Genomic DNA, 27,462 nt, shown 5'->3' on the forward strand with positions numbered 1-27,462 from the left:
AAATATTCAAAAGGATCAGCTACCACAGTAAACAATAGGGCAATATGGAGTCTCTAGTGTTAGACAGCCCAGCCAAACTGCATTGCCGCACAATAATAAAACGATTTTGACTGAAATGAATGCAAAGTGGATATTCACTATCTCAGCAAGTTTCAGGAATCTGATTTGTACTCACTTTACAGATTTTAATGAAAAAACATAATTACATATGATGAAGAGTATAGTATGCTGGGAAAAGGTCTGCAGTAATGTAAAATATAGAGTACATGCTTTTCAAAAACAGTGTGGCCCTTGAACATTAGCCTGCTTCTTTGAAAATATACAGCACATTGTGATGCTTTCCTGTCCGTTTGTCTGACATACACCAACATGTAAACTGCATTGTATGATAGTTTCCCCAACCGCATACCTTCCTTGTTAAAGCATATTGTAGTTCAAGGTTGATCTGGTGAATGATTGACTGAAATACCTGTTAAACTATCGCGCCATTCTTTTCCCTCCTGTTTTTGTGCTTCTGCATTTTGACCTTGTGACGTGCTGAACCTCAAGACTATACATATAGTACATGTACTAGACCGTAGACATTTTATTTTGCAGTGTTTCTTTTTTCACAGTCTGGTCTGTGTTTGATTTGTGCATATGTTTCTTTTATGTCTATTCTCTGTACCTCAGGGATCCTGGAATGGCCTTTCTGGACCAAGCTGGTGGTCGTGGCCATCGGCTTCACGGGTGGACTGGTGTTCATGTACGTCCAGTGCAAAGTCTACATCCATCTATGGAGGAGACTCAAGGCTTACAACCGGGTCATATACGTCCAGAACCGACCAGACACGTGTAAAAAGCTGGCGCTGGAGAAGCCCCCTCTCATGGAGCCGAGTCTGGAGAACAAGGAGGCCCTGGCCCCCACCCAGTCGGACACAAATTCCTCCCAGTACACAGAGACAGAGGACTACAGTATGGAAGTGCTCCATGTCTGACCAAACAGTCCATGCCATTGGTTGTCCTACCCATACTACACACACACACACACACACACACACACACACACACACACACACACATAAACACACACCCACACCCACACTTAGGCCCACCATGACTGAGGAACGACCAGACACTCCCCTTCCTGTGATCATCAGACTGACGCACTGTCTTCTTCTGGTCATCTTGTCTTCCCACAGAGACAGACAGACCACGACTAACGTCTTCTATCCACATCCCTCCTATCAGACCTTATTCTTCCATCGACCTGTACCCTCAGTCCACACCCTCGCCTCTCTCCTTCCCTAGGACTGGACTGTTTTTACTGACTTCTGTAAATGTCTGAAGAGGCTTGGAGCATACCACTCTCTGCGCGCGCACACACACACACACACACACACACACACACACACACACACACACACACACACACACACACACACACACACACACACACACACACACACATACTCTTGTATGTACACCTCTAGGAGAGCAGGACTGAGACAAATGGACTCATAAACGGCTCCAGGGGTTTACACTTCTCTGATGCGTGGTTTGTTTGCTTGTGGGTTTGTTAGATTTGTTTTTACATCCTGTGAGTCTTGGGCTAACCCTCCGTGGATCAGTATGTAGCGCCGCGCATCGGATCTCTGGAACATTCCAGCCACTGCCATCTCTGTTGCTGTGGTCTGTCAAGTCCGCGCTGGTCTGGATCCAACCAGGCCTTGATCTGGACATGCATCGAAGCACTTTTGTTTTTTAGTTCCCTTTCTCTAGCTCCTCTCTTCCTTTTTTTTTCTCTATTATGAATAATGTCTTCTATGTTAAACATGGGGGAAAGCACACTCAAAAAAACTTGGAAATGTTGGTTTCCTGTTTTATTTGACATTGCATTTCTTCATACGCATATATACATATATATAAACCCTCCCATGGATGACAAAAAAGGAACTGGGGTTAAAAAATCGAATCGTGCTGAAAGAAACATTTGGTTGATGGGTTTTGACTATGAAATGTCAGACTCGTAGCTCTAATGCAGATAATGGAAAATCCAGCCACATGACTTCTTTACCCCAACATGAACTTTCTGAAGGCTTTGAGAATGTAAACTTTTTAAAAAATGATTAAAAAATGAATAAAATATACAAAAAAAAAAACAACATTTTTTACTGGTCACAGGAAATTGCGAGATAATTTCCATGTCCATAACAAGAGCCTTTGGGCATAAACAAAGTCGCTCGTGTTTTTCTATCATGCGAATGACACAGTATTTACAGTGTGATATGTGCAGTTTTTAATATGTTGATTTGTTTGCTTAGTCATGGGATATGCCTTGGGAAATCTGCAGCTGCCTATTTTCAGTCTGACCTCCTGTCACTCCCACTGTGCAGGCGGTGCATTAATTGATTCCAAATAGATAGTTTGGATTAAAACACTGGCAGAATAAGCTTTAGGCACACTTTACAATCCATCTCCACAGTTATGTTAACACACTTTAGCACAGAGTGCAAGGTGCCAGATGTGATGTTTCAACATGACATTTAGGATCATTACCGAGCATTTCGGATGAGCAGAAATCTCAGTTTCAGTGTCTTGTTTCGTCTTGCTGGAGTCTCTCACATGGTAGAGGATGTCTATTTTAGTATTAATCACAAGACAGCCAGCATGTTCCTGCTAATTTGATTGAACGTTTTTTTCACATCTGGCCTTATGTGGTCTAAATGACACAAGTTGTTCAGCACCTTTTTGTTTTTAATTTCTCAATAGAAGCACAGTGAAGCACAGCTTAAATACTGTCACTGCATTACTCCAAAAATGTAACATTTTCACTGTAGGTCATTACATTCATCAACAAACAGATCATTTATTTTGCAATAAAAGCAATGCAATACATCCATATGCTCCCTACCTGTGACAGACACAGTCAGCTCATCACTCATCGATGAGCTGACTGGAGCGCCACCTGCTGGTGTGAAGCTGAAGGTGCAGCCTGAGGTGGGCAGGAGCTGATTTCTGGGGGCGATGTATTTTGGGGCTTACAGTCATTGTAAGTGCTTTTGTGTATGTGGGAGCACAGCGATGCCGGGCTCATGTTGAGCCTCACAGCCATTCCAGCAACACACACATTTTTAAAGTCTTTGATAACAGTGTACTGTCTGTGAACAATGATGGTCCAACTACATACATACTACATGACAGTTTCTGCTCAGCAGCAGCAATAAATGAAATCAGCGCTTTGTTTTCTGCAACAGTGCATACCGTACTTGTGTTACTTGTGTATATGCCCCATGGTGACTTGAGATCTGGAGTCTAATACAATTTTAATACATAATATGAGCCAAGGGAGTAGTTGTGTGTCAAGTTGGATTAAGACCTAGTAATGAGAAGCTTCTCTGAAACTTCAAACCCCACGAGGCTCAGTGCAATTAGACAGATAAAAAGTGCAATTACCCTTTTGTTGTTATTCTATTCTATAGTTATGTACTGGTGTTTAATGTCCAGGATGTCCTCTGGGTATAAAAAAGTTTTTGTGTTGTATTTATTTTTAAAAGAAAACAGAGTACAATTTGTTCATTTAAAAAAACCCTTTCATTAGTAATTTTATGCAACTTACACTTTGTTTTTTTTTCCCAGGCATAAATACCAGAAAATCACTTCCACTTTGTTTTGCACTTTAGTTTGTCATTTAGATATTAGTGTTGTAAAAAGCTTAATGTGAGTATCTGCTCTTTCTTCTTGCTTTTTAAATTGCTTGCTGAATTATGTTTTAAATATGCAGAGTATAGACATTTAATCACAGCATCACATTTGAATGTTACTTGTTTTTCACATAAAACAACATGGAGTATTCTGACGTTTCCAGTTTCTTCAAAATGGAGGATTAAAGATGGACGGTGGATTGTGCTTTTTCTTTTTTTTTTTTACTTTCTACTCATAGGAGCTGGCTCCTTTCATGAAGTCTGAGACAGAAGTTTTGATGTAGTCTTGATGAAGATTGAGGCCGCTTTAGGACGCTTTTACAAGCAGGCATGTTTCTGAGAGCAGCTTTTTCTTTCTCACTTTATTTCTTAGTGTCTCTATCACCATGAACTGATTTCTTCATTTCCCTTCAATCCTACTGAGCAGGATATCGACTGAGAAGGAAAGGTACTTTCTCAGCCTTTAAGTCTAGTCTTTCTGTCTTTACCCTGTCTCTTCCACTTTATCATGTCTGGGAATAGTGTAACTTGCATAAAGCTACAATTGTTTACTACTGACTGGACTTGAACATATATGACTGTTCCCCTGTCTTATGATATCATTCCACAAGTTTGTCTGTGAATTTACTTTGGAATAGTAACTGTAAAGAATTTGGTAAAAGTACTTATGTTTTTAAAAAAAAAAATATTGATGTGTTTTCAGTTTAATTCCCATGTTTGAACAAAGTATGTAGAGTTTAAAAGAACAACCAAATAAAAATTAAGTTACTTTTAATGGTTTGTGTCTTTTTCATGTGTTCTGAATTTAAATGTAAAGGTAACAGGATTTCTTAGTGACAGTGACACTGTTACAAAAGATAAAAGAAGGTCAAAGGTTAATGTTGCATAAGTAAGATCAGATGTATAGCAATGTAACTTTTTATTTTTCACAGTGGGTGACACTCCTTTACTTTACACTCCTGACAAAGGAGCTATACAGCTATAAAACACATTTAAATTGGCACCTCCATGGAATAAAATTTAATCCAATTTCCACCCGAATAAATGACAGAAAACAATTGAGAAACAAAGCTGAGGTTTGGAAACTGGGTTTTTGGTCAACACATGGATTTAAATCTACAGTCATATCAAAATCACACACACAAGAGTTTCCTAACAGCATGTTTTGACCGCTCAGTAACACCAGCAGAACCTCAATGTAAAATATTAAGTGGAGACATGATCATGACGTTTATTCCTCAAACAGCAACACTGTTGGGGATTTTGTCAGGGGACATGTTGTAGTATGGCAGCTTCTTTCCCTCATTCCTAATCTTGATGGCGCGGGTTATCTCTGCCAGCTGCTTCCTGAACTTCTCCATGGCCGTCTTCACTGGCTTCTCTATGAAGTGCTCGTCAGGATACATGCCCAGGTACAGCTGCAGAGAGAGAGGGGAGGGGGGCAGGTCATTCAGTGCATGGAAAAAAAAGACATGTTATAGCAGAGGGAAGCTCCAAACTTATGATTGTCTTGGCTGGTGCTCAAAAACAACCCAGTCTGGCATGAGATGTGTGTGTGTCGACACCGAGTGCCCTTTCTGTACCTCGTTCTCCTGGTACTGGCTGAGGGCCCAGACGGCCCCCAGGTGCCAGCTGGAGCGACCGCGGTCAGGGAGGCTCTCGATGATCAAGTTCACGTCTGTCACACCCTTCTGGGTGGGTGGGGGCCTCCGCATGGTAGAAGGAGCGTTGGGGATCCAGGAACACCAGTCATACTACACAATGTAGACAAAGATACGGTATGTGTATGCGGCAATGGCAATGCAATACTGTATTTGTCACAGCTGCAGTTACTTTACAGATTAAGATTTTACATAAAAACATGATAAATTTAGAAAATCCAATGCATCATTAAAGATTATTTGTCTTGTGAAGGGTTTTCATGTGGTTTCATGGATGGAGGTGGAATTATTCAACAAGTACCAGTTACCCTTTTCCATCCCATTAATGGCAGCCACTGGACTAAACCTAACTGTGTATGAAGTAGTTAAAACCAACTCCACCTCGCCCAGCAACAAAAGTGCTTAAAATGCACATTGATGCATCAATATTAAGAATCTTATAATGTCATATATAATAATACATCAGTCTCAGGCCCATTTTTCTGCAGAACCAGCACTGTTTCTTTTGATAGGCCTATTTTATTTTTCTGATAATACTTCTGTGCTTTTACTTAAGCAGGATTTTGGATAAAGGACTTGTGGAGCATATGTAGTTGTTGTGGCACTTTTACTTCAGTCAACTACTGTGTGCAACAGACTACACGCACACTAATACATAATGCATGTCAACTAATCAACAAGAATCTGTGTAGTGTAATTAAAGTGTAATTTATATATATATATTGTTATTGAATAAATATTGACTATGAGATACCAGATTTATCTATTTCTCACCTGTCCAAAGTTGACAGCTGCATGCTGAGACGAGGCAGTGAACACAATGACGGTCAGGTACTCTGTCAGCTCCTCACGTGATTTCACAGACTTGGGAAACTCTGTGCACAGATTGTTAACAGGCAGAGCTTGAATCTTTACATAACTCCACTTGTCTTCTTTGGCAATGGTTGCTTTGTAAAAGCTCCTTGCACCATGCACTCAGTTCATGGTGAAATGCAGGAAGTGTAACCTATTACAACAGTGGTGCTCGGTCAGTGACACCATCAGACTCCTGTCTTTACCCTCAAACCATTAATCTATGACAGAACAAATTTGAATTTGTAATGCTGTCTGTTCACTGTGTATCTGTCTTCTCCAGAAAATCCTAGACTAATGAAATATTGAAGAGGAGTGAGTTGCTTTTCTCTGTGAGAAAGGAAACTTTACGCCTTGGTTAGCTGCTGCATTTTGATTGTTGTTAAAAGTTAACGGAAAAATTATACAAAAAGGGAGGTCTGCAATGTGTACCCACCACAGTGATCGAAGTCTTGCATCCCGAAGCTGCACACGTCTTTAATGAAGGCCTGAATTTCATCGTCTCCCTGCACCTTCTCCTCGCTGGTGTAATAAATATGCACCACATCAGACACGAAACTGCCAGAAATAAAAAAAAATAGGACAGCGGTCACGTATAGAGGAAATAAAAAATTATGTTACTTCACTCCTTTTGAAATTCTGTCTTTATCTCTCTCACACACACATATACAAGGGTAGAAATGGCCTCATGGCTTTTCATTGTTTATGCGTTGTCACAACTGTTTCCTCTCCTTCAAAAATACAGACTCTTCCTTCATGCTGTCTACACAAACTCCCAAGGGTGGTTCTACCAGGGTGGCATAGGGTGGCAGCTGCGATTCCTAAAAATACATTCTTTCCTCAGCTGCCACCCCAGTTTTGGACAGACTAATTCAAACGTATAAATAAAAAGCTGTGGCCGATCGGATGGAGTGAAACTCCAATGTCCCAGTGCAAGTGAATGCAGCATGATATGATGTTCTCCATAGACCCCTAGGTTCTGTTGCACTGGGGTCATAGATGTATCTCTACAGGGGGCCTCCATTTTGTAGCCAGAAAGCTAACAAACATTAGCAGACCCGCTAACACAGCCCTAGACGGAGCCGGGCGGGGGAAGGGGGAAGAAATAAGGGAAGAGCGGCAGATAAGTAATCACTTGGTCGTCTGCTTTGGACTTCTCATGATGATATTTATAACCTGGAATACTTTTATGAAGAAACCCTTTTGATTTTTGTGACCTCTGGACCCTTATGGACTCAAGGAATACAAACAATGAAGAAATGGAGCGAGAATCTGAGTTCTACACGTCTAAAAGGTAGGCAATCACCACGCTCCACTGGTATAGAATGTTGGTAGATATTAACAAGTCATAGTTATGTGCTTATGTTACCGCAAAATGAACTGAATTTTTGAGTTTTAGAGAATCTAACTGAGCTAACGCACAACCTGTGTGTATTGACAAAAATTTAAGACTTTACTCTGAGCACCTACTGATGGGCCCATGCAAGGGCCAGCGGGCCGCATGACGTTAATACAAAAGTTTGTAAAGTGCAAGGCCAGTCCAGTCCAGTCAATATACTGTGTTTGCTAGCTAACAGATGTGGCTGAATGCTTTGGGTAGGTAACAAGCAAGCTTATTAAAATAGTTTAGTCTGCTATGTGAGAAGTTGTGTGAAAAAACGTTTGCCATTTAATCAGTATTACTGGATAAACATTGGGTAATTTGGATTGTTGGCAATAATAAATGTGCGGTTCACCAAGTACAAGTGACACAATAACATTTACTTAAAATATACTAAAGGTATGACTTACCTCACTACATCTAAAAGACAAATATTGTACTTTTGACTTCACTACAATTCTATTCTTCTTCTTCTCTTACTTTGAAGCAGCGCTTTTAGTCAGAGGAATTTATTTTATTTTATTTTGAGAGTGATTGATCATACACTGTGTTCATCCCAGGAGAAAAAACACTCACAGCCAACTCCTCCTCTGTCAGTCATGTTTGAACCAGTCAGTGACCTAATGATGGCTATGTTAGATAAAGATGAGGCACAAGATTCTTTGTCAGAGCACCTTTGCTGTGTTTACAACCACACTTCATCACATGATTATTGCATTCAAGTTGGGGTTATAGTTGACAGCTGAATGGAAATAACAATACAAGAGACGTGCTTGTTGTTTATCATAATTATTGCAGCTGTCTTTGCATAGATTTTGTGGCCCCTACTGGTCTAATATGCAAAGTACAGTATTTTATGGTAGGGCAAGTCAGCTTTTTTGTCTATTCAATGTTTTTCTCATGCCATAAAAATAGTTTTGATTTGAAAATCTTAAAATATCTTAATTTGGGGGCTTTTCCAATCAAATACTGATATATGTGTTTGTTAAATCAGCATACATACCCTTGCCACATTTCAAGTTTCCATGCCACCCTCTTGCCACTCCATGAATATTTCTCTGCAAACGCCAGAAACTATTGTCTCTAACCTCTTTGTGGCCTCCCATACCCTGTAGCCATCATCTCTGTAGAAGTATGTGGGCAGCTCCTCCTTGCTGTCCATGCCATGGGACTTGATCATGTCAGGGAAGCACAGAGACCTGAAGGTCAGAGACTTCATGGCCTTCTGCACCAGCTGGACGTGACCACCTCCACCTGTTGCATTTGCCTTGATGAGGATGGAGAAGAAGCAGCATCATCACACATCATTCCTGCAGCTAGTGATTGTGGTTTTGATCTCTTACTTGAATTCTGTCCATCCACAAACAAACCTTGTCAAAGATGCCACACTCACAGATGAGCTGCTCTCTGGCCTTGGTGTTGATGGCAATGGTAAAACGAATGTGTGGGATAAGCAGCTGGGAGAAGGAGCATCAGCCAGTGAGTTAATAAGTCAGTCAACCAATCAATTTACCAATGAATCACTTAGAGTTTTACCTTATACACAGGGTGAACAGCAGGGAGTTGCCTGTACATGGCGATCGCAAACACCTCTGTCATCAGATGTGTCCTGAGCAGGTGTGTGATGGTCTGGTGGTACTGGAAATCAGCCGAGCGCACCCAGATCTTAGCCAGCATCCAGTCATACTGACCATCAGTGGGCAGGAAGATCGGGGTGTTCTTACCAGGAGTCTGGCCAAGCTGGAAAAGACAGAGGATGAGAGAGAAAATCAATTTATACTGAAATGTCACCTGGAGAAGGAAATGTTTTACTTTTCATAAATAATATCTGCTGTTGCTCAGCATCACTGTACCTGTATGGCTATGGGCAGGATCTTGTTCTGAGCGTTCTTGTAGAGCAGACAAATGGGAGCTGCCAGGTACTGCAGCGTGCAAGGGTCTGTGCAATTAGCAGTGATGTCCTCCAGCACATCGTAGTCTACTATGTAGATGTTCCCTGCCTGGAGCCAGAACATTGCTTTACATTGTGCGTCAGCGGGAGAATTGAAGAGAGACATAACGTTGTTTTAAAGATGCCACATGAGGCACCATCAGTAGTTAGCCTTGTCAAAACGAAGATGACCACCAACATTTTTATTTTGGAAATGGAAAATGAAGTTAAATAGATTCACAGGGACAGAGAAAACCATGTCTACCTCTATTTCCTCCTCCAGAGTCAGCTCCCTCTCCAGGCTGACAGAAACCATCTCATGAGTGACAGGAAACTTGTCAGGAAGTTTGGTGCATTTTTGGATCATTACGGGGTTGCAGCCATTTAGAAATTGGTATCCAAACATGAAGTCCTCCCTCCAGTGTTGCATCACATACTCTACAATACAATACAATACAATACAATACAATACAATACAATATAATATAATGTAATGTAATGCAATATAATATAGTTTAATATAATGTAATACAATAAACTATAATACAAAATATAATATAATATATTATACCTGAGATTGTGTTTTTGATTCTCACAAAAATCTTCTCAAAGTCAGCAAAGTCATTCCAGGAAGACTGGAACATGTGCATGAACTGGTTCACAAACAGGTTCTCTATTCTGGAAATTCATGGTTATCATCATCATCATCATCATCATCATCATCATCATCATCATCATCATTGTTATTCTTATAACCATCATTAGTATCATAGTCACATCAAAAAAGGTCAAAGTATAAATCAGATGCATGTTCCTGTAATATGTCAAACTCTGCAATTGAAATGCATTCTGGAAAAGAAAATTACATTTCATACTCCATATGTATTTATGATTTTGCAGCAAGAAGCGGCATAAATGCCAATTAACTTCAGCATTTCCGTCTGCAAAGATGCGGCAATTCAGACACATTTGAAGCTCACTATGACAAATTGCAGGACTCGTTTTCCATCTCAGCCACTTCCTGCAGTTCATCATCATACATCATTTTCAAAGGTTTGTTATTTTTGCAAGAACTACTGCATGATGCACACAGTTGTGTTTTTGACCTGTTTTGCATTATTGTGTCTACATTTGTGCTCACACATCTGCATGGAAGCACAATGCAAATGTCCCGGTGATAAACAAACATTTACACCTCTCTTTTTCCAGGTAAGCCTGAGTGCAGAAAATGTTTTCAAGTAGAAGCTCAACATCTGATCATGACATCGTGATGACTTTAAGTGCACAGCTCCACTGACTCTGCCCTGTCCTGAGGGGTATCAGCTCTCTTCACAGCTATCTAAACCAGTTGAAGCTTTACTGAAGCAGGATGTTAAAAAGGAACACATACGCCTTACTGTAGTTCAGGACAAAGTCCACTCCTTTCTCACTGTCAAACTGGATGTCCCGTGGCAAATCCTTGTGTCTGTTAGCATCTATGCTCATAGGAAAGCCTGGCTGCCATTCCCTCCATCTATAAAAGACAGCAGATTTATTAGTGAGCAGCCTCAGCCCCCTGCAGTTCTGAATACAATGACAAAGTGCATGTGAAGAGTGAACTTGCCTGTAGGTTTTTCTCCTCAAATCCAGCTCTTTTTGTCGGTGCTGTTTGACCACGCTGGTCTTGTCGTCCTGAGGCAGATATGCTATGACAGACACGAGACAAAGTGAGCGACATAACACAGCTTATTTGTAGTTTTGTGCTGCGGACTCTGAGTAAATGAACTGATGACTACCTCGTCCATCTCGCAACACCACTTCCTTGTCATCCACCAGCCAGCGGAAGCAGGGGAACTCCACATAGTCTCCAGATGGGGTCTTGACTGTGATGTACCTGCAGTACCAGTCATCGTGCATCCAGTACTTCTTCTTCTCGATCTTCACCAACACAATCTCACCCAGGTCCTCCCCAACTCTCACGTTATAGGAGTCCACCTGTAATATAGTCTGCAGCTAAATTAAGGAGTATGTGCTGGGAAATAGTGTCATTTACTGAACTGGTCGTGCGACATTAGTTAAATCTTATTACTAAGTCTTAATACTTCTATTTTATATAAAGGCATTGTTAATTCTTTGTTATATTAAAAGACATAAACTTAAGCTGCAAAAACAGTTTGACATATGCAAAGTAGAGAAGGTTTTAGGAAGCTGAAATATATGGGACTTTAACAAACCTTATGTTGAAATGAAAACATTATTAAGCTCAGTTGGCTGTTTTTCTTTCTACTTAAATTCTATCATTCTTCTAAAACTGAAATTTAATTTTTACTAAACTTCAGGTTTGCATGGGACAAGAGGTAAAACTGAAACAATGTTTAGTGGATGCTACATTTCATTTTGATAGATCTTTAAAAAGTAGCTCTAGACCCAGTCGTTTAGATTGGCCTTCACTTATTTTTATCTCTATTTTATTTATCACTTTTATATTGTGTTTGTTTTTTATTTTATTTTAGAAAATATTTTAGTAACATTGCGGAGAGAAATTTCTTCAACCCTAGACAGTGCATATTATATATATATCATAAAGGACAACAAACATAACTGTTGTCAATCTCAAATTACAACTCTATATGTTGATATAAAAGAGGAAGAAGTTACTACAAAGACTTTCAACACACCCAGTCTCTGCGTGCAGGTGTCAAAGCTCACCATTCATCAGAGGATAAAAATGATACACTCGGCTCTACAGCAGTATAACATCACTTACCGCCCCTCTCTCAAAGTCATTGTACAGAGGTTTGTCCAACAGCGTTCTCTCGCTGCATTGCTCTGTGCCCACCAGTGTAATGTAGATATAGTCATCTGTCCCTGCGAACCACATATTTCCTGTGGCAATAGTCACTGTATAAGAAGACATGGCAGACTCCAATAATGTCCAAATGCCCTCTCAGGATGAAGAAATCTGCAGGAAAGCAATTCTACTCCCAAACATGAAAAGTCTGCAGCGAGGTTTTGTCAAAGGCAAGTTTTCCCTTCCTGCTCAAAACTGCATTTCACCAACAAACACCAAGAAAATGCGTAATCAGGCAGAAGAAGGCGGAGCAGGAAACACATGAGCTCTCATCCCCTCCGTGTTGTAGGTGACATCCACCTTTACACTGTAAATGAAGTCACGATATAATGTGACCGTCCTTATAGGAGTACAGACCTGAACGTGGGAACAGGAGAAGTTATTATTACTAAGTTGATATCAAATTACTTCTCTTTATCTGCAACAGGAAGGTGTTTTTTTTTATTTTTTTTATGAAAGCATAATAGAATGAATTCGTGTAACGGGATGAATTTGGATTAACTGTTGTGCCAACTGATGATGTAGTATTGAAATGCATCAAGGAACATATGAATGTACATATCTTTCACACATCACATTTACCAGTCAAATCAGTATGTGTCATTGGTCAACAACAGGTAGTGTATTCCAGCTTCAGTTCAAGAAATAAATGCAAATGAATCAGAGTTCCTCTGCAGTGTTACAGGTGAAACAGGAACACCAACATTAGAAGGGCTGTGTACGTGTGAAACACAAAGTGGGAAATGGAATTAACTTATTTCAGCTTCACTGTTTTTTTTCTCTTAAATGATTGAAAGAAAAAAACAAAAAAACAAGTCAGTCAGTGCACCTTCTCCCACTTTAAAAAAAAAGGATGTAACAGCATGACAGTGCAGGAGAGGATAATTAATCACATTCAATGACAAAATAAAGATACAAGACTTGGCACTGTTTTTAAGAAGGTGACATGTAATGTAATTCTGCTTATAAAAAGAAAGGCAGGCAGAATTGAACATGTAAAAAGAGAAAATAAAACTGACAAACATAATAAGAGGCATTTCCATTGTTCAGTCACATCTAACAGAGCCTGATAAAGTAGTACAGTCATTATATACATTTACATCTATAAATATCTGAATATTCCTCATCTTATATAATTATCTGTTGCAACAGGGACAGCTGATCTGATAGGAGACTTTGACAGGACACAGAAATCAAAAGAGCAGTACATGAAAGCTTATGTAAACAGCAGTACTGCAGATACATAAAAAAGCAGAAATGTTACTGAAAACTATATTTTGTTTCCCAAATGGAGGCTGCCACTTATCACCAGTGAGAGTATGTGATTATACTCTTAAGCCCAGGCAGGTGGGCACAGTCAGATACTGCAGTCCATTTATTCTTACATACACAATCATTAGTTACATAGAAGTCCCTCATTTACTCGCAATTTTCAAGGTGATTTGGGAGAATTATAGGTTTGCAAATTTTTAGACTTTTGTTCAACACCACCTTCACACACAAGGCGTCCAGCTGTTTGGAGCGGCCGGATGATTTCCATTTATTAGATGAAAACACGTCAAGGCTAAAAACAGAAAATGGGAATGAACATTTTGGTTTCGATGCAGCGTGTACAATATCTGGCTACAGTCATCTTCAGTGGTGCCAACTGTGTCAAAACCTAGAACATATCTTTTCACTGCTTGATGTCTTTTCTCATTATGCATCTGAGGTGGACTGTTGTGAACAAAAGTTTGTTTTTTTTGTACTGGTTGATGGGTGGCAACCATCCAACTGAGGAACTGCTAGTGACTGAAGCCTTTTCGACATCCCACTTCTTCTACAGTAAACGACTTTCAAAGTGTTCAGTAGTCTGTGCGAATCATCGATTTATACTTAGGCAGTGGTTCCCAACCTGGAAGTCTGGACCCCTCCAGTGTGTCACACAATGACACTGGGTGTTCACAATATGATCAAACAGCAGTTAACGCCACGATTTTAGCTTGAACACACCCTCTCCACAAATTTGGAAAATGCATTTGAATGATGTCACCTTGTAATTTAGGGGCTGGGTGATTCAGGGTATGTAAGAGATTGTTCACAGAATGTTTTAAATGGACAGAGTTACTGGATTTTCTCTAGTAAAGGAAAATACCTGTTCAAATGAACACTGTAAAATGGGACCAGGATCAATAGAAAGTGTAATAAAAGTGGAGAATTAGGTGTAAAGTTATACTCTTTAATGGAATAGAAAAGAAGAAAAAAACATTGAGTTCTGCTGCCCAAATTTGTGTTTGTGTGTTTGGACTTTATTCTAATTTTTACTTTTTTGTGAAATTTTGTGTCGCCTCTTTGTTGGTTAACAAATATTTTAAGGGGGTCACAAGCCAAACAGGTTGGAAACCGCTGTTCCGAGGCATGTGCCTTTTGTAATTTCTCACTATTCATTTGCAGTGATCTGAAAGCTGAGGCAGCAAGCATGTGGAGAAACTCCAATGAAACACATCAATCACTCTGGTGAAGTAAGACATTTGAATGCAGACGAAGGCAAGAGGCTGAAAAGGGAGGATGCTTGTACAGCAAACTGATGAGGCTTCACCCAAACACTGGTGGTGAGTTGATGGTGCATGATTAAACAACACTTTCATTCAGTCATTAATGTTCAGCCTTCCTGGGCAATAAATGCAAACAGCATTCTGGCAGAACCGGGTTAAAAGCACTGCATATATTATACTCACTAACTGACGACTTGCTTTGGTTAGGCAAAACAGAAAAAAATATAAAGAGCCTACTCTCGCTTGTATTTGATAAGAGATATATGAAATATGTGTATGAGTGTTGTATCCAGCTCTGATGGTAAACAATTCAATTTGTGTTCAATGCTGCCCCCCAGTGGCAGCAGGTCGCTAAATCAATAAATACACAAAGAAAAAGCTACAGTCATGAAGTGCAAATTTCTCCTGAGTTCCTTCTGGCAAACATCAGACCTACATCCATATCATGTAGCAATGCTAACATCTTAAACACCTCTAAATATATTTCTGATTACAGCAGAGCATCAATCTACATAATACAATATCATCAACGCTAAACATCTTCGAGCACATTAACCAACATAAAAAAGACAAAAGGTTTTTTCAGCAAATGAAAACACATACAGTAACTGCTCTAGTCAAGGTTTGGCAATAAAATGTGAAGTTGCCTCAAACTGAAAACCCTGCAGGTGAAATTTTGTTATATTAACCTTAGATTTGTGTAAAAGACAAAGGCAAAGACGCACAAACATAATCGTCTCCTAAAGTTACTGCAACCCAAATTTAAAGACACACAAAGCACTGAATAAATAAATCATTATGAATCATCTGATTACGTTAAAGTTTCAGCCACCTTTCAACAACGGCCAAGTGGGTAAAAAGGACACATGATAAACAATGAAGAAAATGTGTAGTTATAGAATTGAAGTGCTCGGGGGTGATATACTGTTAAAATAAAAGCATATCACCGAGCTTTGGAAAGAAACAGAATAATGGTTAATAAGCTAATTTGATCATTTTAAGCTGGAAGAGACAAGTGAGACTGTGTGGACATCTGTGTCTGCTGTGTGAGTGAGAGGGCTGCTACACAATCAGACGGTTGTTGTTGTGTTGTCAACAACATTGTTTAAGAGCATATCCTTGCCCCAAGCCATCCAACCAACCAATCCAGATCAAAGATGCCGCTGCCCTGCTCTATCCATGGAGACACTGATGAGGGATTTGTTCATATTCAAACCACATGTCGTGTGGTTGAGTAAATCATCACTCATGAGGTGGCGAGTCACATAAGCAGGAAATAAGAGGGAATGAATCAGACATAAAGTACCTCACTGTCTGATATCCAGCATTAACTGACTTCCCTGGTACCTTCAGTGAACCCACAGGAAAGACAATTTCCACATTGAAGAGTTTAAGACGTAGCGAGTGAGTCTCGGATCACTCTGTGAAGGAAGCATCGAGGTTGAGCTGCTTTAATGACTCAGAGCCTACGGGCCCAGGTACAGACTTGGGAGTTAAAAAACAGTGGCTAGTTCAGGTGGAGGACCTGCTTCATGAACTCATAGGTGGTGAAGGCCACAGCTTGGGAGGGGACACAGCGGATGTAGTTGAGAGAAAGGCCTCGGTACAATCCCTTCTTGACCCCATACTCTGTGTACACATACTTCAGGGTCTTGCTCAGCGATCTGTTTAGGTGCAAGACAAGATATATATTAGAATGATGCAAAAAAACATTAAAAAGCTGCTGCAGTTTGTGTTTTTACATGTTTTTGTCTTATGTGATTTTTTTATGTCCTGAGGTTTGTGTGTTTTTGTTTTGTTTATGACCTCATTGAAATGAATTCCTATTAACTGTGTTGACTGAAAATAATGTATGACATCTTTTTACAGGACATTTTTTTATTATTGACATTTAAAGCATTTTAAATCAGCTGTTTTCTTGTTGAGTTCTGCCTGTGCAATGGGGAACTAAAACATATTGATGAACTGCAGCAATATTAAGACAGAAAACTTTATCTTGGATATGAGACAAATGACCTTCTAGAGCACTGATAGTGACTGAAAGCATTTAAAAATAAAAAAAATAATAAAAATCTTGAATATTAAGGGAGAGGAGATGATGCAAGAACAATGTGCAATGTTTGGACTGGCTTAATGTGACCTTGTTCAGGTATGAACGGTATGTTGCTGTAGTTTTACAGCTCATTTGCTACTCTACTGCTTAAAGTTTTGGGGTTTAGTATTTTATCTAATGTAAACAGCCCAACTACCTCTGGAATTTTTTCTTCACTTATAAGGATGCAGTTCATCAAACTCTGCTTACAAAACCAAATGTGGAATCAACTATTTCAAGTGGAAACTCCCCATTTTGTATCCAAAACACTCCCTTGTGTTTTTTCTGATTTTTTTTTTAAAAACATGGACCCCTAGCAACAGAGAAGATGAGAGAAACGGGGGCCAAACATTTATTAAGAACCGCATATTGCAGAGAGTGCAGAACAACTTGCCTGAAGCTGCTGTAAACAGCTTAATTTTTAAACAACTCCCCCACTTAGAGGCACTAATGACTCCTTCGGAACAGACATGAGTCCCAATTGATCATCTTTAGCTAGATGATCAATTCACCAATTACTTATGAAAGGATGAAATTCATCAGCGCTGTGTTATGTGAGCTGTTTTCATCTCCATAATTACCCTCAGAACACCCTTACAGTTAGTGTGTCACCCATAAGACTACAAGTTGAATGCAAAACCCACAAATCAAAACACATCACAACAATACTCTTCAATGATACTAGTAAATCTAGTGGCCAAGATATGCGCTTCTTACGTGCATTTCTCAGAGTCAGGAAGCACAGCTCCTAACTGCATTCTTCTCCTAGCCACATCTAAGGGGTACCTAGTGAGAAGAAACACAATGTGACACATCAGTGCAATCAATAACACACCCCAGCCAGAAACCACAAATTAACCAGCCATGTTGTCGGCTCATCATCTGTGTGGGTCTCGCCCTTGAAGCTTGTCGGCTGCCTGTCTGTCTACAGCACTTACGATATTGTCTGAGCGATGGCACCGGCCACCCCTCCACAAAGCAGGTTGACGTGGGTTTTCAGAATGAGGACTTCAGGATTGTCTGAAGAGGGGCGTCCCAGCAGGTCTGGGAAATGTTTCAAGCCGAGGCTCTTCAGGGTGCCGTAGGTGAAGAATGAGAAACCTGGAGGATAAAAACGAGCGGAAGACAAAGAGTCAAGCTAACGCAACACAAGGAACACTGTTCACAGTGATTCTGGATCTTAAACAAAGACTGGTATCAGTCACCTGCATAAGGAGCCATTCCAATCAGTGTTGGCGTAAGCCCCCTGTAGAAGCCTGAAACGCCCCCTTCCTTTACAAAAACAGAAAAACAGCCATTGCAGGAAAAGTTGCATTGAATGTCACACAGCGTATTTGATTTTAATGCATTTTAATGAAAGAGAGTCCTATTTGTCTGAGAAGTTAAACACTTGCAGATCACCTTAAGGTAGATGGTGTGGAAAGCATTGGCAATTCCAGTGTAGCGATGCTCTCCTTTCACCTGGAAGGCCAGTCTCGCTCGTATCACGTCCAGAGGGTAGGTGCATATCACCGCAGTCATCCCTGAAAACACACAGTATGAGAATAAACGTGGTAGAAAGACAGTTTGTGAATATGGTTATGATTCCTCACTATTTACTCACACAATTTGGCTGCTAGGTCTACTGTACTCTCAATCTCTTTATGCTGATGCAAGCACACATAACTTTCTTTGAGATTTCATAACATACATATCAAGGTGTGACATTTACTTGCATCGTGGTGATGCACTGTGTCACATTATGAGAAAGTCTGCACTGAGGTGACAGATGTAAATATCTATGATTCAAGAGGAACAAATAACGTGTTCTCAGCCAACAATCAAAAAACATACCTGAGAAGAAAAAGTTGTCAGTGCAGCACATGATATCCCACTGGCACTGACTGAAAAAGCAAGTCTTATCAGTTTGAAGAATAAATTACCTGCCATAGATCCTGCCATGAGGCGGTGGATGTGTCCAGAGATCCCAATCTGTTTACTTAGCAGCTGTAAAAGGATCAGCAGGGAGGAAACAAAGGTTAACGGGTTCACCAATAAAAAGAAAAAAAATGGACTGTATTTCACTTCAACTGTAGCAAATTGTCCCTACTGCCACAAAACACACACAGTCACAAGCATATCACATTGCCTTAAACGACCCCCATCGTCAGTTTTACCAAGTTTTCAGAACTTTGCCCTTTGAAAAAGCCTTATTTTACAATTAAGCACATACTGTACCTTTTTGTAATTGTCGAAGGCCATGAACTGGATAGCTCCATAAGGGAATATCCTGACCATCATTGCCCCATTACCCTTGTACAAGCCAAGGAAGCCTTCTTTCTTTGGCACAGCTCTGAGAGTGGAAAACACACCTGCAAAGAAAGATCAGACGTTTCCTCTCATGTGGCACAGATGTTTGAAAACCTATTGGCTTTCCGTGTTTTCCTGCTGATGTTTTACCTAGATGTTTGTAATGGGGGTTCTGGGCTTGAAGAAGAATCTTCACTCTGTCCAGAGGAGCAATGGTAGTCTTGGCACAGCATCCTGCTACACCTAAACGAAAACAGAGAAACACGGAATTAACGAATATATTACTAAATATCTAGCGTAAAACTCATTGGCATCATTTTTAAGTAAGGTTACATGAGGTCAAGTTCTGCTGTGGCAATAAAAACTCAGTTGGTGTTGACTGATGTGTGTATATATATATATATATATATATATATATATATACACTGACAAAGACACTGTAATTCACCAAGTGTCTAAACTCCAAGCATTAATTAACAGAAAGTAATATTCTTGCTGGCAAACCACCCTGGCTTGCATGAGGTTTGGGGCACTGCAAGTGGAGTCACCTATCTTAGTATGTAGTAGTACAGTATGGTTAAGGTCAGTAGGAGGGCTGTGCAGACATCAGTTTCTGGGTCAAAAAGGAAGCAGGAGACAGTGAAGCAAAGGAGAAAGTGTCTCTCTGGTAAACAGAGGCTTGAACCTGTGTCCTAGTGTCAAAGTGTCTACTTTAAGTAAATCATCACAGACCTGAAATGGTGATGGTAAAAACTGATGAGTCAGATCTTACCTCCAGCTACAAATGAGCGAAGCCAGTAGTAGTCCCTCTGGGCGGGGGTGCTGCTTATTGCAGGAGGTGTGGAGACTGCAGCCTCCGATGTCATCCTTTCTGCTCAGGAATCTGCCACATCCATGGCTGTGCAATGTGGTAAAAGTGAGCTTGTGTGAATTACTTTGAGACAATACAGACTGTATCTCTATGAGCAAACCACTGTCAGTTTTTTAAAATTATTTAAGGCTGGTATAAGGTTGATAAATTATGGCTTGCGATGGGATGTAACTGTTATGGTTCCAGTGGTGAAAGAAGTATCCAGATCCTTAAATAAAACTGCTAATAGCACACTATCAAAAAAAAAACTCCACTACAAGGAAAAGCCTTGCATTGAAAACGTTATTAAAGTAAAAGCATAGTACTTTATTCAAGTTTTGAGTAAGTGAGTAAAAGTAACTCATACTATTAGATTATTATCAATATTATTCTATTATATGCATTAATGTACAAGCAGCAATTTACTGTTGTAGCTGAGGTGCAGCATTAGTGCAACTTATGACAATTTTCATTATGGATTAATCTGGTGAAATGTCTTTGCATTGAAAAATGACCATTACTCAGCAATTTCAGTACTAGTTATACATTTTTAAAGCTCTGCTTATGTTTTATGTGTAAAATCTTAATTGGTAAGAGTGTAATGGAGAAGAAGCATATCGTAGTAATGAATGATCTTAGATCTTAAATATACTTAGTTACATTCCACCACAATCAGCAGGTAGATTGAGTCAAGAGACAACATGTACCCCTGGGTGTCTGTTAAAAAGGGATACTCACAAGATAATGAAAACTGTCTGAGTAGCCAAAAGAGCAAAGTGGGAGCTGGGTCTGATGAAATCTGTTCAACAAATCTGTTTCCCCTTCGTTGAGTTGAAGCTTCTCTCGTTTCCCTCCTGCCTCGGGACAATCCTGGCTGTTAACGTGGGGCTTTACCATGGACACAGGGTGGTGTCGCACCGAGGAGCTCGTCGTTCACTGCTTCGGGTTTAAAAAATACACTGACAAGAACTGGAGTTATGAATGAATCTGAGGCACTTTGAAGATTCATGTAACTACACTTGTGTCCTTCGCCCGTAGACGACTGACTGGCTGGTGGCCGAAAACAGTCGCATGTTGCTGACGCGATATGACGTAAACCATGGGGGAGGGGACTACACATTGGAACCAATAAACAAACTAATAACCATTCAATAGCAACAATAAATAAAAGAAGTGCAGCTCAAATTTTTTCATAATATATTTATATTTCCAACTAACACTTACATCTCAAGATTTGTAAATATCATTAACAAATAGGATTTTGGTAAACAGGAAGAAGACACAATAAAATATTTATTTTGTAAATGCCCATTCACAAGAGTGTATATTTTACCAATCAAACAAACCAAATACATCATTCTATACCATGAAAACAAAAGCGAAAAAATACAACAGACTTATTAATGTCACAAGTCCAGTATTGCACATTTAATGACTGAATTTGAATTTGATTTAACTTATTACTAATAATAAATGTGCGTACGCTTTCAGTCTTCTCCATGAATTATTTAAAGGGATTTAATGTTGTATGCCTCTTTTTCACTTCTCTGTGGTTAACTATCGATTCTCATTGTGTGTCATAGTGTGATCTTAAGACCTTCGTATGTTCAGACTATTTGTACTTTACTGTACATCTGATCTTTTTATATGTTTCTTTACTTTATGGATGTTTGATTGTTGTTGCCATGTGAATGTCACCATTGTTGTGTGTCACAATGTTGTAAATAATAACAAAAAAAATATATTTTATCCATTATAGCATTGTAATATCATATGACTTATTACATGATTTTGAATTTAGATAAATGTATATGAACAAGTCTCAGCCTGCGTATTCATCTTACGTACATAAACGTTCAACCAAACATTAATTACCTTTGATCAAAGATGAATTATCTTTTATTACAATCTTTTCTAGCATAGTCCTGTGTCCACACAGCACTGAGTGCACTGAGGGCAAATGACGTTTGAGATCCATCCCAGGTTTTCTTGTCCACTCCCCCCTCCAGAGCCGACGACGAGTTTCTAGCCAGCGGAGACCGTAGGTTGCGTCTGGTGGAGGGAGAGTGAGCGGGGCTGCCCTGAATGGATTGACATAAGAGGGATTTACATTTTAACGGGTGTCGTGCTCCGCAAAGACTAGACGGTGCACGTTTAAAAAACCAACTCGATGTGTGTTCACGTCGGCGCTTGTATCATGTCCATGTGTCATCGTCGTGAGAGGATTGAACTTGCCAGCAGTCTATATTTGCCGAGGAGGGAAACCAATACAAGGTCTCGCTGTCTCGCTGGAGCGGAGTATTATTAGCAGTTCAGACAGTGCAACTGTCTCTCTCTGGTATGTAAAGCATTTCAGCCGTAAACGTGTAAATAAAACCTCCCGGGCAACTAAACAACCTGTACGAAAGTGAGGTTTCGTGACGCGATGAGGTCTATATCTACGCGGCGCTTTAAATGACAGCGGTCAAGTGCAAAAAATAATAATAAACAGCGACGTTGAAGGCGTTTTTTACACGGTAATAACCCCCTCTTCCGCCAGTCAGAAAGACGAAAACAGGATCCGACCTCCGGCCAGAGCCCACTCCTCAACCTGCTTGCCCTTTAAACTGCTGAAACCACACAGGAAGCTTTGGTTATTGTTTTTATATAGTTCCTCTGGTTTTATGATATGTTTATTCAAAATATTCTTCTATGTATAGATGCATTGAATCGTCCTTTTTTACGTCAACCTACAACACTTGCTCGTCCGAGTAGATATTTCAGGCGGGGCAAAAGTGTCATTTCCAGCAGACAAAGTAAAGAAAATTGGTGGAGATTTAGCTTTATAGCTTTAATACTATCATGCTGTCAGTCATCAAATCGTACTTTATGTTTTTCCGTGTGTTTGTACTGCGCAAATATTTTGTCATTATTACACTAAAAAAAACATTTATAGGTACTTAGACTATTTTTGTTTAGATTTTTTTCTTCTTGTTTTCTCTGTCTTTATAGGTCATGCACTGCAATTACACAACAGCAAAATCATCCTAATTTACAGTTCAAGAGTTAAACACTAAAGAGTAAAAGAAAAAAAAGTGTGTGCTGAACAACAGATAAACATTCACCTGGCTCCCATGCTGGCTCCCAGAAATCCTCTCCTGCACACCCTCAGCCATGCCTGCTACTACCAAACCTGCCAGGAGACAGACACCTGCCCAGAGAAAAAATGCCCAGAAAGTAATCGGCACCAAGAGGCAAACCTGCAACTCAAATAAACCCCAAGGAAGAGCCACAGAGAGGCCCCAGAAAACACCTGCAGAACCAAAAAAGTCAACAGTCAGAGCCCAGGCACAGCCAGGCCGAAGCCCCCGTGGAAGAGGGGTTAGTGGGCCTGCTAGTCAGGGCCCTGGGAGGTCCCCTGGCAGAGTTAACCATGCCCTAAATGTAACAGGATCTACAAGGCTTAGGCGACCAAGCAATCTGCCTGACCACTGTGGCGACTTACAAGCCCCCCTAGGGCGAAGGACATCCCTGCGGGGCACGCGGGTGTCTGTTTCTCCTTGCCAGCCTCCTAAACCATGCAGAGGAGGGAGAAACAGCAGGGGGAGCGCAGGGAGAGGGGCAGCATCACAGCACGGAAACACAAGAAACAAGCCCTCAAGCACCAGTATCAACGATTCAGCTCCTGACGAGGATGAAGAGGAAAACAAGAAACTGGACTCCTGTGATGTTGAAGAAATCCTCCCAGTGTCTCTAAAAACCGAGTTTGAAGTTCCCGCAATTATCAAAGATCAGGGTCCAGGAGTCAAAAATGTTTTAGAGGGCAGCCCTCTTAAAGCGGATCCAGCACCGTGTAATGACACACTGGAAGACTGTGTGGAGTGCAGCTGTGACAGTACTTCAACCAAGAAAGACAAAAACACTGTCAGTCAGAACTATGAAGATGACCTGAGGTGTGTGACTGGGGCCACCGTCGGTGATGATGTTGATGGACAGCTCAAACTCTGCAGTGACAGAAGCAAAGACAGCCCCTCTGAGCCCTCTGCGCTAACGAGTAGCGGCTCACCAGGGGTGCAGGGTTGCTGCGAGGGAAATGACACTTCATCTATCCTTGGAAATAAGCTACTTGGCGGTGATAGTAAGCAAGATGATGTGTGTACTGTCCATCAAGAGGAAGGTAATTTGTTGGACTTGAAAGAGAATAGGACAGATGAAAGAGTGATAGTTGTCACTGAGAGAAGAGAAGAGATAAATCATGAGAGAAGAGCGAGTTTAGAGGCAGACAAAGCAGTTGAGAGACACAACGAGACTGTGGAAGAGATGGAGGACATTGTTGAGAAGCTGGGTTACTGTAAGGGAGAAGAACGAGGAAAAAAAGAAAAGGAGAATGATGTATGCATCAATCCTACTGACCTCCACCCCGGCACTCCAGCCTCTCAACCTCCGGATCCTCCTAACTCTAACGATGAACTGACAGCACAGTCAGAATCACCTGTAAGTGTGCTACCGGTCTCCAACACAGCTACCTCAAATCCCACCAAAGCCCCCTCCACCTCAGAGGCACTTGAACTAGAGGTTCTGAGCCAGGGTAAGACAGACATGCAACCTACCATTCATGGTGCTAAACCTCACTTCCCAGAGTCCTCAGCTGTTCCTGAAACTGCCCTGATGTTGCAGACTGTTCTAGTGAAAAGAAACACGCCAGTTATTATCCATAGTGACTCCCTCAAACCTAGAAGCTTGATGGATTCTAGCCAGGGGGAACCACACCAACTGCAAAGGCCAGAGCTCCCTTCTCCTCAGGGAGAAAGACAAGCTTGCACACCAGCAGAGACGCAGACCAAAGATCGTGAATCCAATCCAGAGGCATTGGAGCGCCACAGCCAGAAAGAGACATCTTCGTTGTCATTGTCACTAGTTCCTCAGTCAAGCACAGAACCCCGCACAGCTGAGTGTGAACCAACCCTCAGCGAGGACAGCGTTGTCGTAGCAGTGACGGAGCCGGACTCAGTGCCAAAGATCTCGACTCCCTCTCTGGACAGTAGCTCCACTTTGTCCTGCAGCTCAGAAAGCACTCGCTCCTCTTTTTCATTCGATACTGAATCAGAGGCAGGGTATGGAGAGCCCAGCCTTGCTATTCTACCAAGATCCTGGGGGGCAGAAGGGGGCTGCTTGCCCTCGTGGACTGCTCCGAAATCACAGAAGAAAGAGAGGAAGAAGCGGAGCAGGTGCGGGGCGTGCGAGCCATGCCTGAGGAAGATCAACTGTGGCCAATGCAGCTGCTGCCTCAACCGCAGGACTGGCCACCAGATCTGTAAGCTGAGGAAGTGCGTGGAACTGAAGAGGAGAAGACCTTCATCTCCGCTCACGCTCTCTGCTGCACAGGTGAGGCCTATATTATACTGCACGAGCACGTTTTAATTACATTTGATAGTATTACATGGGGTTTTATTGCAGTCAGGTCTTAGGTTATTTCCCACAGAGAGATACAGTTAGGCAACGAATACACTAGAGCTTCTTTTGCATCTGAACACTGCTGAACTGAAACAACTGAAAAAAGAGCGATTGTTATTGTCTGACATCACTGCTTTTAATCTCCAAGGTTCCACAGCTGTCCACTGTTAGCAGCAATGATCGAGAGTTGAGTCAGCCAGACAGTTTGAAACAGAAGGTTTCACTTTCACATTGTGAATTATCTCGACTGGTTTCAACAGATGCTGTACACTTAACTTCATGGTGTCTTCCTGTTATAAGTCGGGGAATGAGTTGAGTGTTAAAAGGGGAAGTACTGGTCTCCGTGTGTGTGTGTGTGTGTGCGTGCGTGTGTGTGTGTGTGTGTGTGTGTGTGGAGAACAGAGATCAGGTGTGAATGCATGCACAATGCTGTAGAGTGTTGAAGATGTCCCGTCTGAGACAGGAAGGCGCTGTCACATGACTGGCAGAAGCTCAGCACGTGGTGGGAGTATGTGTCTGTTTTGTGTGTGCCATCCATGGTGCAAGCAAGAGAATAAGCGGTTTTATAAGTTGCACATAGAGCGTGTATGTATGTGCATTCTTGTGTGTGTGGATGGGTATGGCAATGTAATTAAAGCCAATTTGAGCTGGATGTTTTTGCACAGTGGCACTGAATGGCATTGTGAACTGGTATTTTAGGAGAGAACTCAGTGACACGATGAACATCCATGACGCTGATTTAGAGACAAATTTTTCCCAGTCAACTTTAAAGCAGTTACATTCAATATTTTCAATCAAATGAAATATGAAAACAATGTGACAATGCCAGTGTGACAGTGTGAAAGTTGTCACTTCTAGTGATGAACCTACAGAGAATTATCACCTGAATCTGCTTTGTCTAAGTTTTAGCTCATCATTTAGCGCCGCTCTCACCGTTCTATTAGTGCCATTTTCAGTTATAACAAGCATCTGTTTTGAGAGAAAAAGCCCTAAAAACCCCAGATACACTACTTGCTCAGCACCAAACAGCAGACAGACAAAGTTAGCAACTAGCAGGTAAACATAGTGGAGCATTAAGCAGTGAAAGCCAGATATTTTCCTCAGGAGTTGCTGTAGCTAAAAGAGAATGAATATTGGACTTACATTCGCCAGAAAAACGACTCCAAATGTATGTTTGTATGTATAATGCTGCTCTGTAGCTGCTGGATGTGTGAATAAGCAACTGTTTGCTAGCAAGTTTGCCACATCAACTTGACAAATTTAGCAAATAGCTGGTGAAGATCCAGCTTCTAATAGCCTAAAGATCCATATATTTTCTCTGGAGTTGGATAACACCAAGACAGAACTAAAAGGCTAGTGAACACCGGACTTGGTTGAGTATCCAGAAACACGTCTAAAAGAGAATAATAATGTTGCTTCCTATATGCAGCATGTCTAAGAAGGCAGCTTTTTGGTTACTTTTTTACTAATTACAAAACTTTGTAAGTATTGAAATTATTTAGATGAGTGGTTAGCTGAATTTCACAAAGCCTTTGAAATTAAGGTTCTTTATCTATAATATACTAACATACAACAGGCCAATAAACATTGTCATAGTCATTTTGGTAGGTGGGAATAAGAGTTCTTCACAGCAGCTGGCTACTAGAGCCACATAACCATGTACATAGTTCAGTGGTGTCCATGTGGCTGGGGGAGGTATGTGTGTGCACAACTGTGAGTGAGGGTCCATGTGGCTGTGTGTGCAAACGTGCATGCATCCACTGGCAGAGTCCTCAGAGTTGTAGTGGCAGTAGCAGATTGGGGCTGATTATATAACACCTGCAGTATTAGTAGTGAAGACCTTTGTGCACTATTTCTGAGTATAGCACAGGGCAAGGAGGGACAGATCAGGCCAGGCAGAGATTTACAAACATATTATTTGGAATAT

At 40.9% G+C, this 27,462-nt stretch overlaps 4 protein-coding genes across 5 annotated transcripts in view; 2 read left to right on the forward strand and 2 right to left on the reverse strand.

The window, feature by feature from the left end:
- marchf8 (membrane-associated ring finger (C3HC4) 8) overlaps positions 1–4,458 on the forward strand; it is an 81,833-nt gene extending 77,375 nt beyond the window's left edge. For both annotated transcript variants that reach the window (XM_056396169.1, XM_056396168.1), the window contains one exon: positions 673–4,458. In XM_056396169.1, the coding sequence (XP_056252144.1) occupies positions 673–977 (305 nt within the window). In that variant the 3' untranslated portion in view covers positions 978–4,458. The remainder of the gene's footprint in view (positions 1–672) is intronic.
- Positions 4,438–13,118, reverse strand: alox5a (arachidonate 5-lipoxygenase a). Its single transcript, XM_056396166.1, has 14 exons — positions 12,254–13,118; positions 11,283–11,481; positions 11,111–11,192; positions 10,898–11,020; positions 10,079–10,185; positions 9,773–9,945; positions 9,431–9,577; positions 9,114–9,317; positions 8,948–9,034; positions 8,666–8,844; positions 6,633–6,754; positions 6,119–6,219; positions 5,267–5,437; positions 4,438–5,101 (listed from the first exon to the last, which is right to left on the reverse strand). The coding sequence occupies exons 1-14, from the start codon at positions 12,401–12,403 to the stop codon at positions 4,922–4,924; spliced, it is 2,025 nt and encodes a 674-aa protein (XP_056252141.1). The 5' UTR covers positions 12,404–13,118; the 3' UTR covers positions 4,438–4,921.
- Positions 13,119–13,262: 144 nt separating this feature from the next.
- slc25a16 (solute carrier family 25 member 16) lies at positions 13,263–21,161 on the reverse strand. The gene is made up of 10 exons (XM_056396167.1): positions 20,841–21,161; positions 20,025–20,150; positions 19,403–19,495; positions 19,181–19,314; positions 18,886–18,949; positions 18,365–18,486; positions 18,169–18,235; positions 17,902–18,064; positions 17,681–17,749; positions 13,263–16,535 (listed from the first exon to the last, which is right to left on the reverse strand). Exons 2-10 carry the CDS (start codon positions 20,116–20,118, stop codon positions 16,379–16,381), a joined length of 963 nt encoding a protein of 320 aa, XP_056252142.1. The 5' UTR covers positions 20,119–20,150; positions 20,841–21,161; the 3' UTR covers positions 13,263–16,378.
- Positions 21,162–22,145: 984 nt separating this feature from the next.
- Positions 22,146–27,462, forward strand: part of tet1 (tet methylcytosine dioxygenase 1) — a 30,900-nt gene continuing 25,583 nt past the window's right edge. The window contains exons 1-2 of the mRNA XM_056395498.1: positions 22,146–22,440; positions 23,094–25,466. Coding sequence (XP_056251473.1) covers positions 23,256–25,466 — 2,211 coding nt within the window. The 5' untranslated portion in view covers positions 22,146–22,440; positions 23,094–23,255. The remainder of the gene's footprint in view (positions 22,441–23,093; positions 25,467–27,462) is intronic.

The sequence above is a fragment of the Seriola aureovittata genome, chromosome 14 (genome assembly GCF_021018895.1).
Source record: "Seriola aureovittata isolate HTS-2021-v1 ecotype China chromosome 14, ASM2101889v1, whole genome shotgun sequence".
NCBI lineage: Eukaryota > Metazoa > Chordata > Actinopteri > Carangiformes > Carangidae > Seriola > Seriola aureovittata.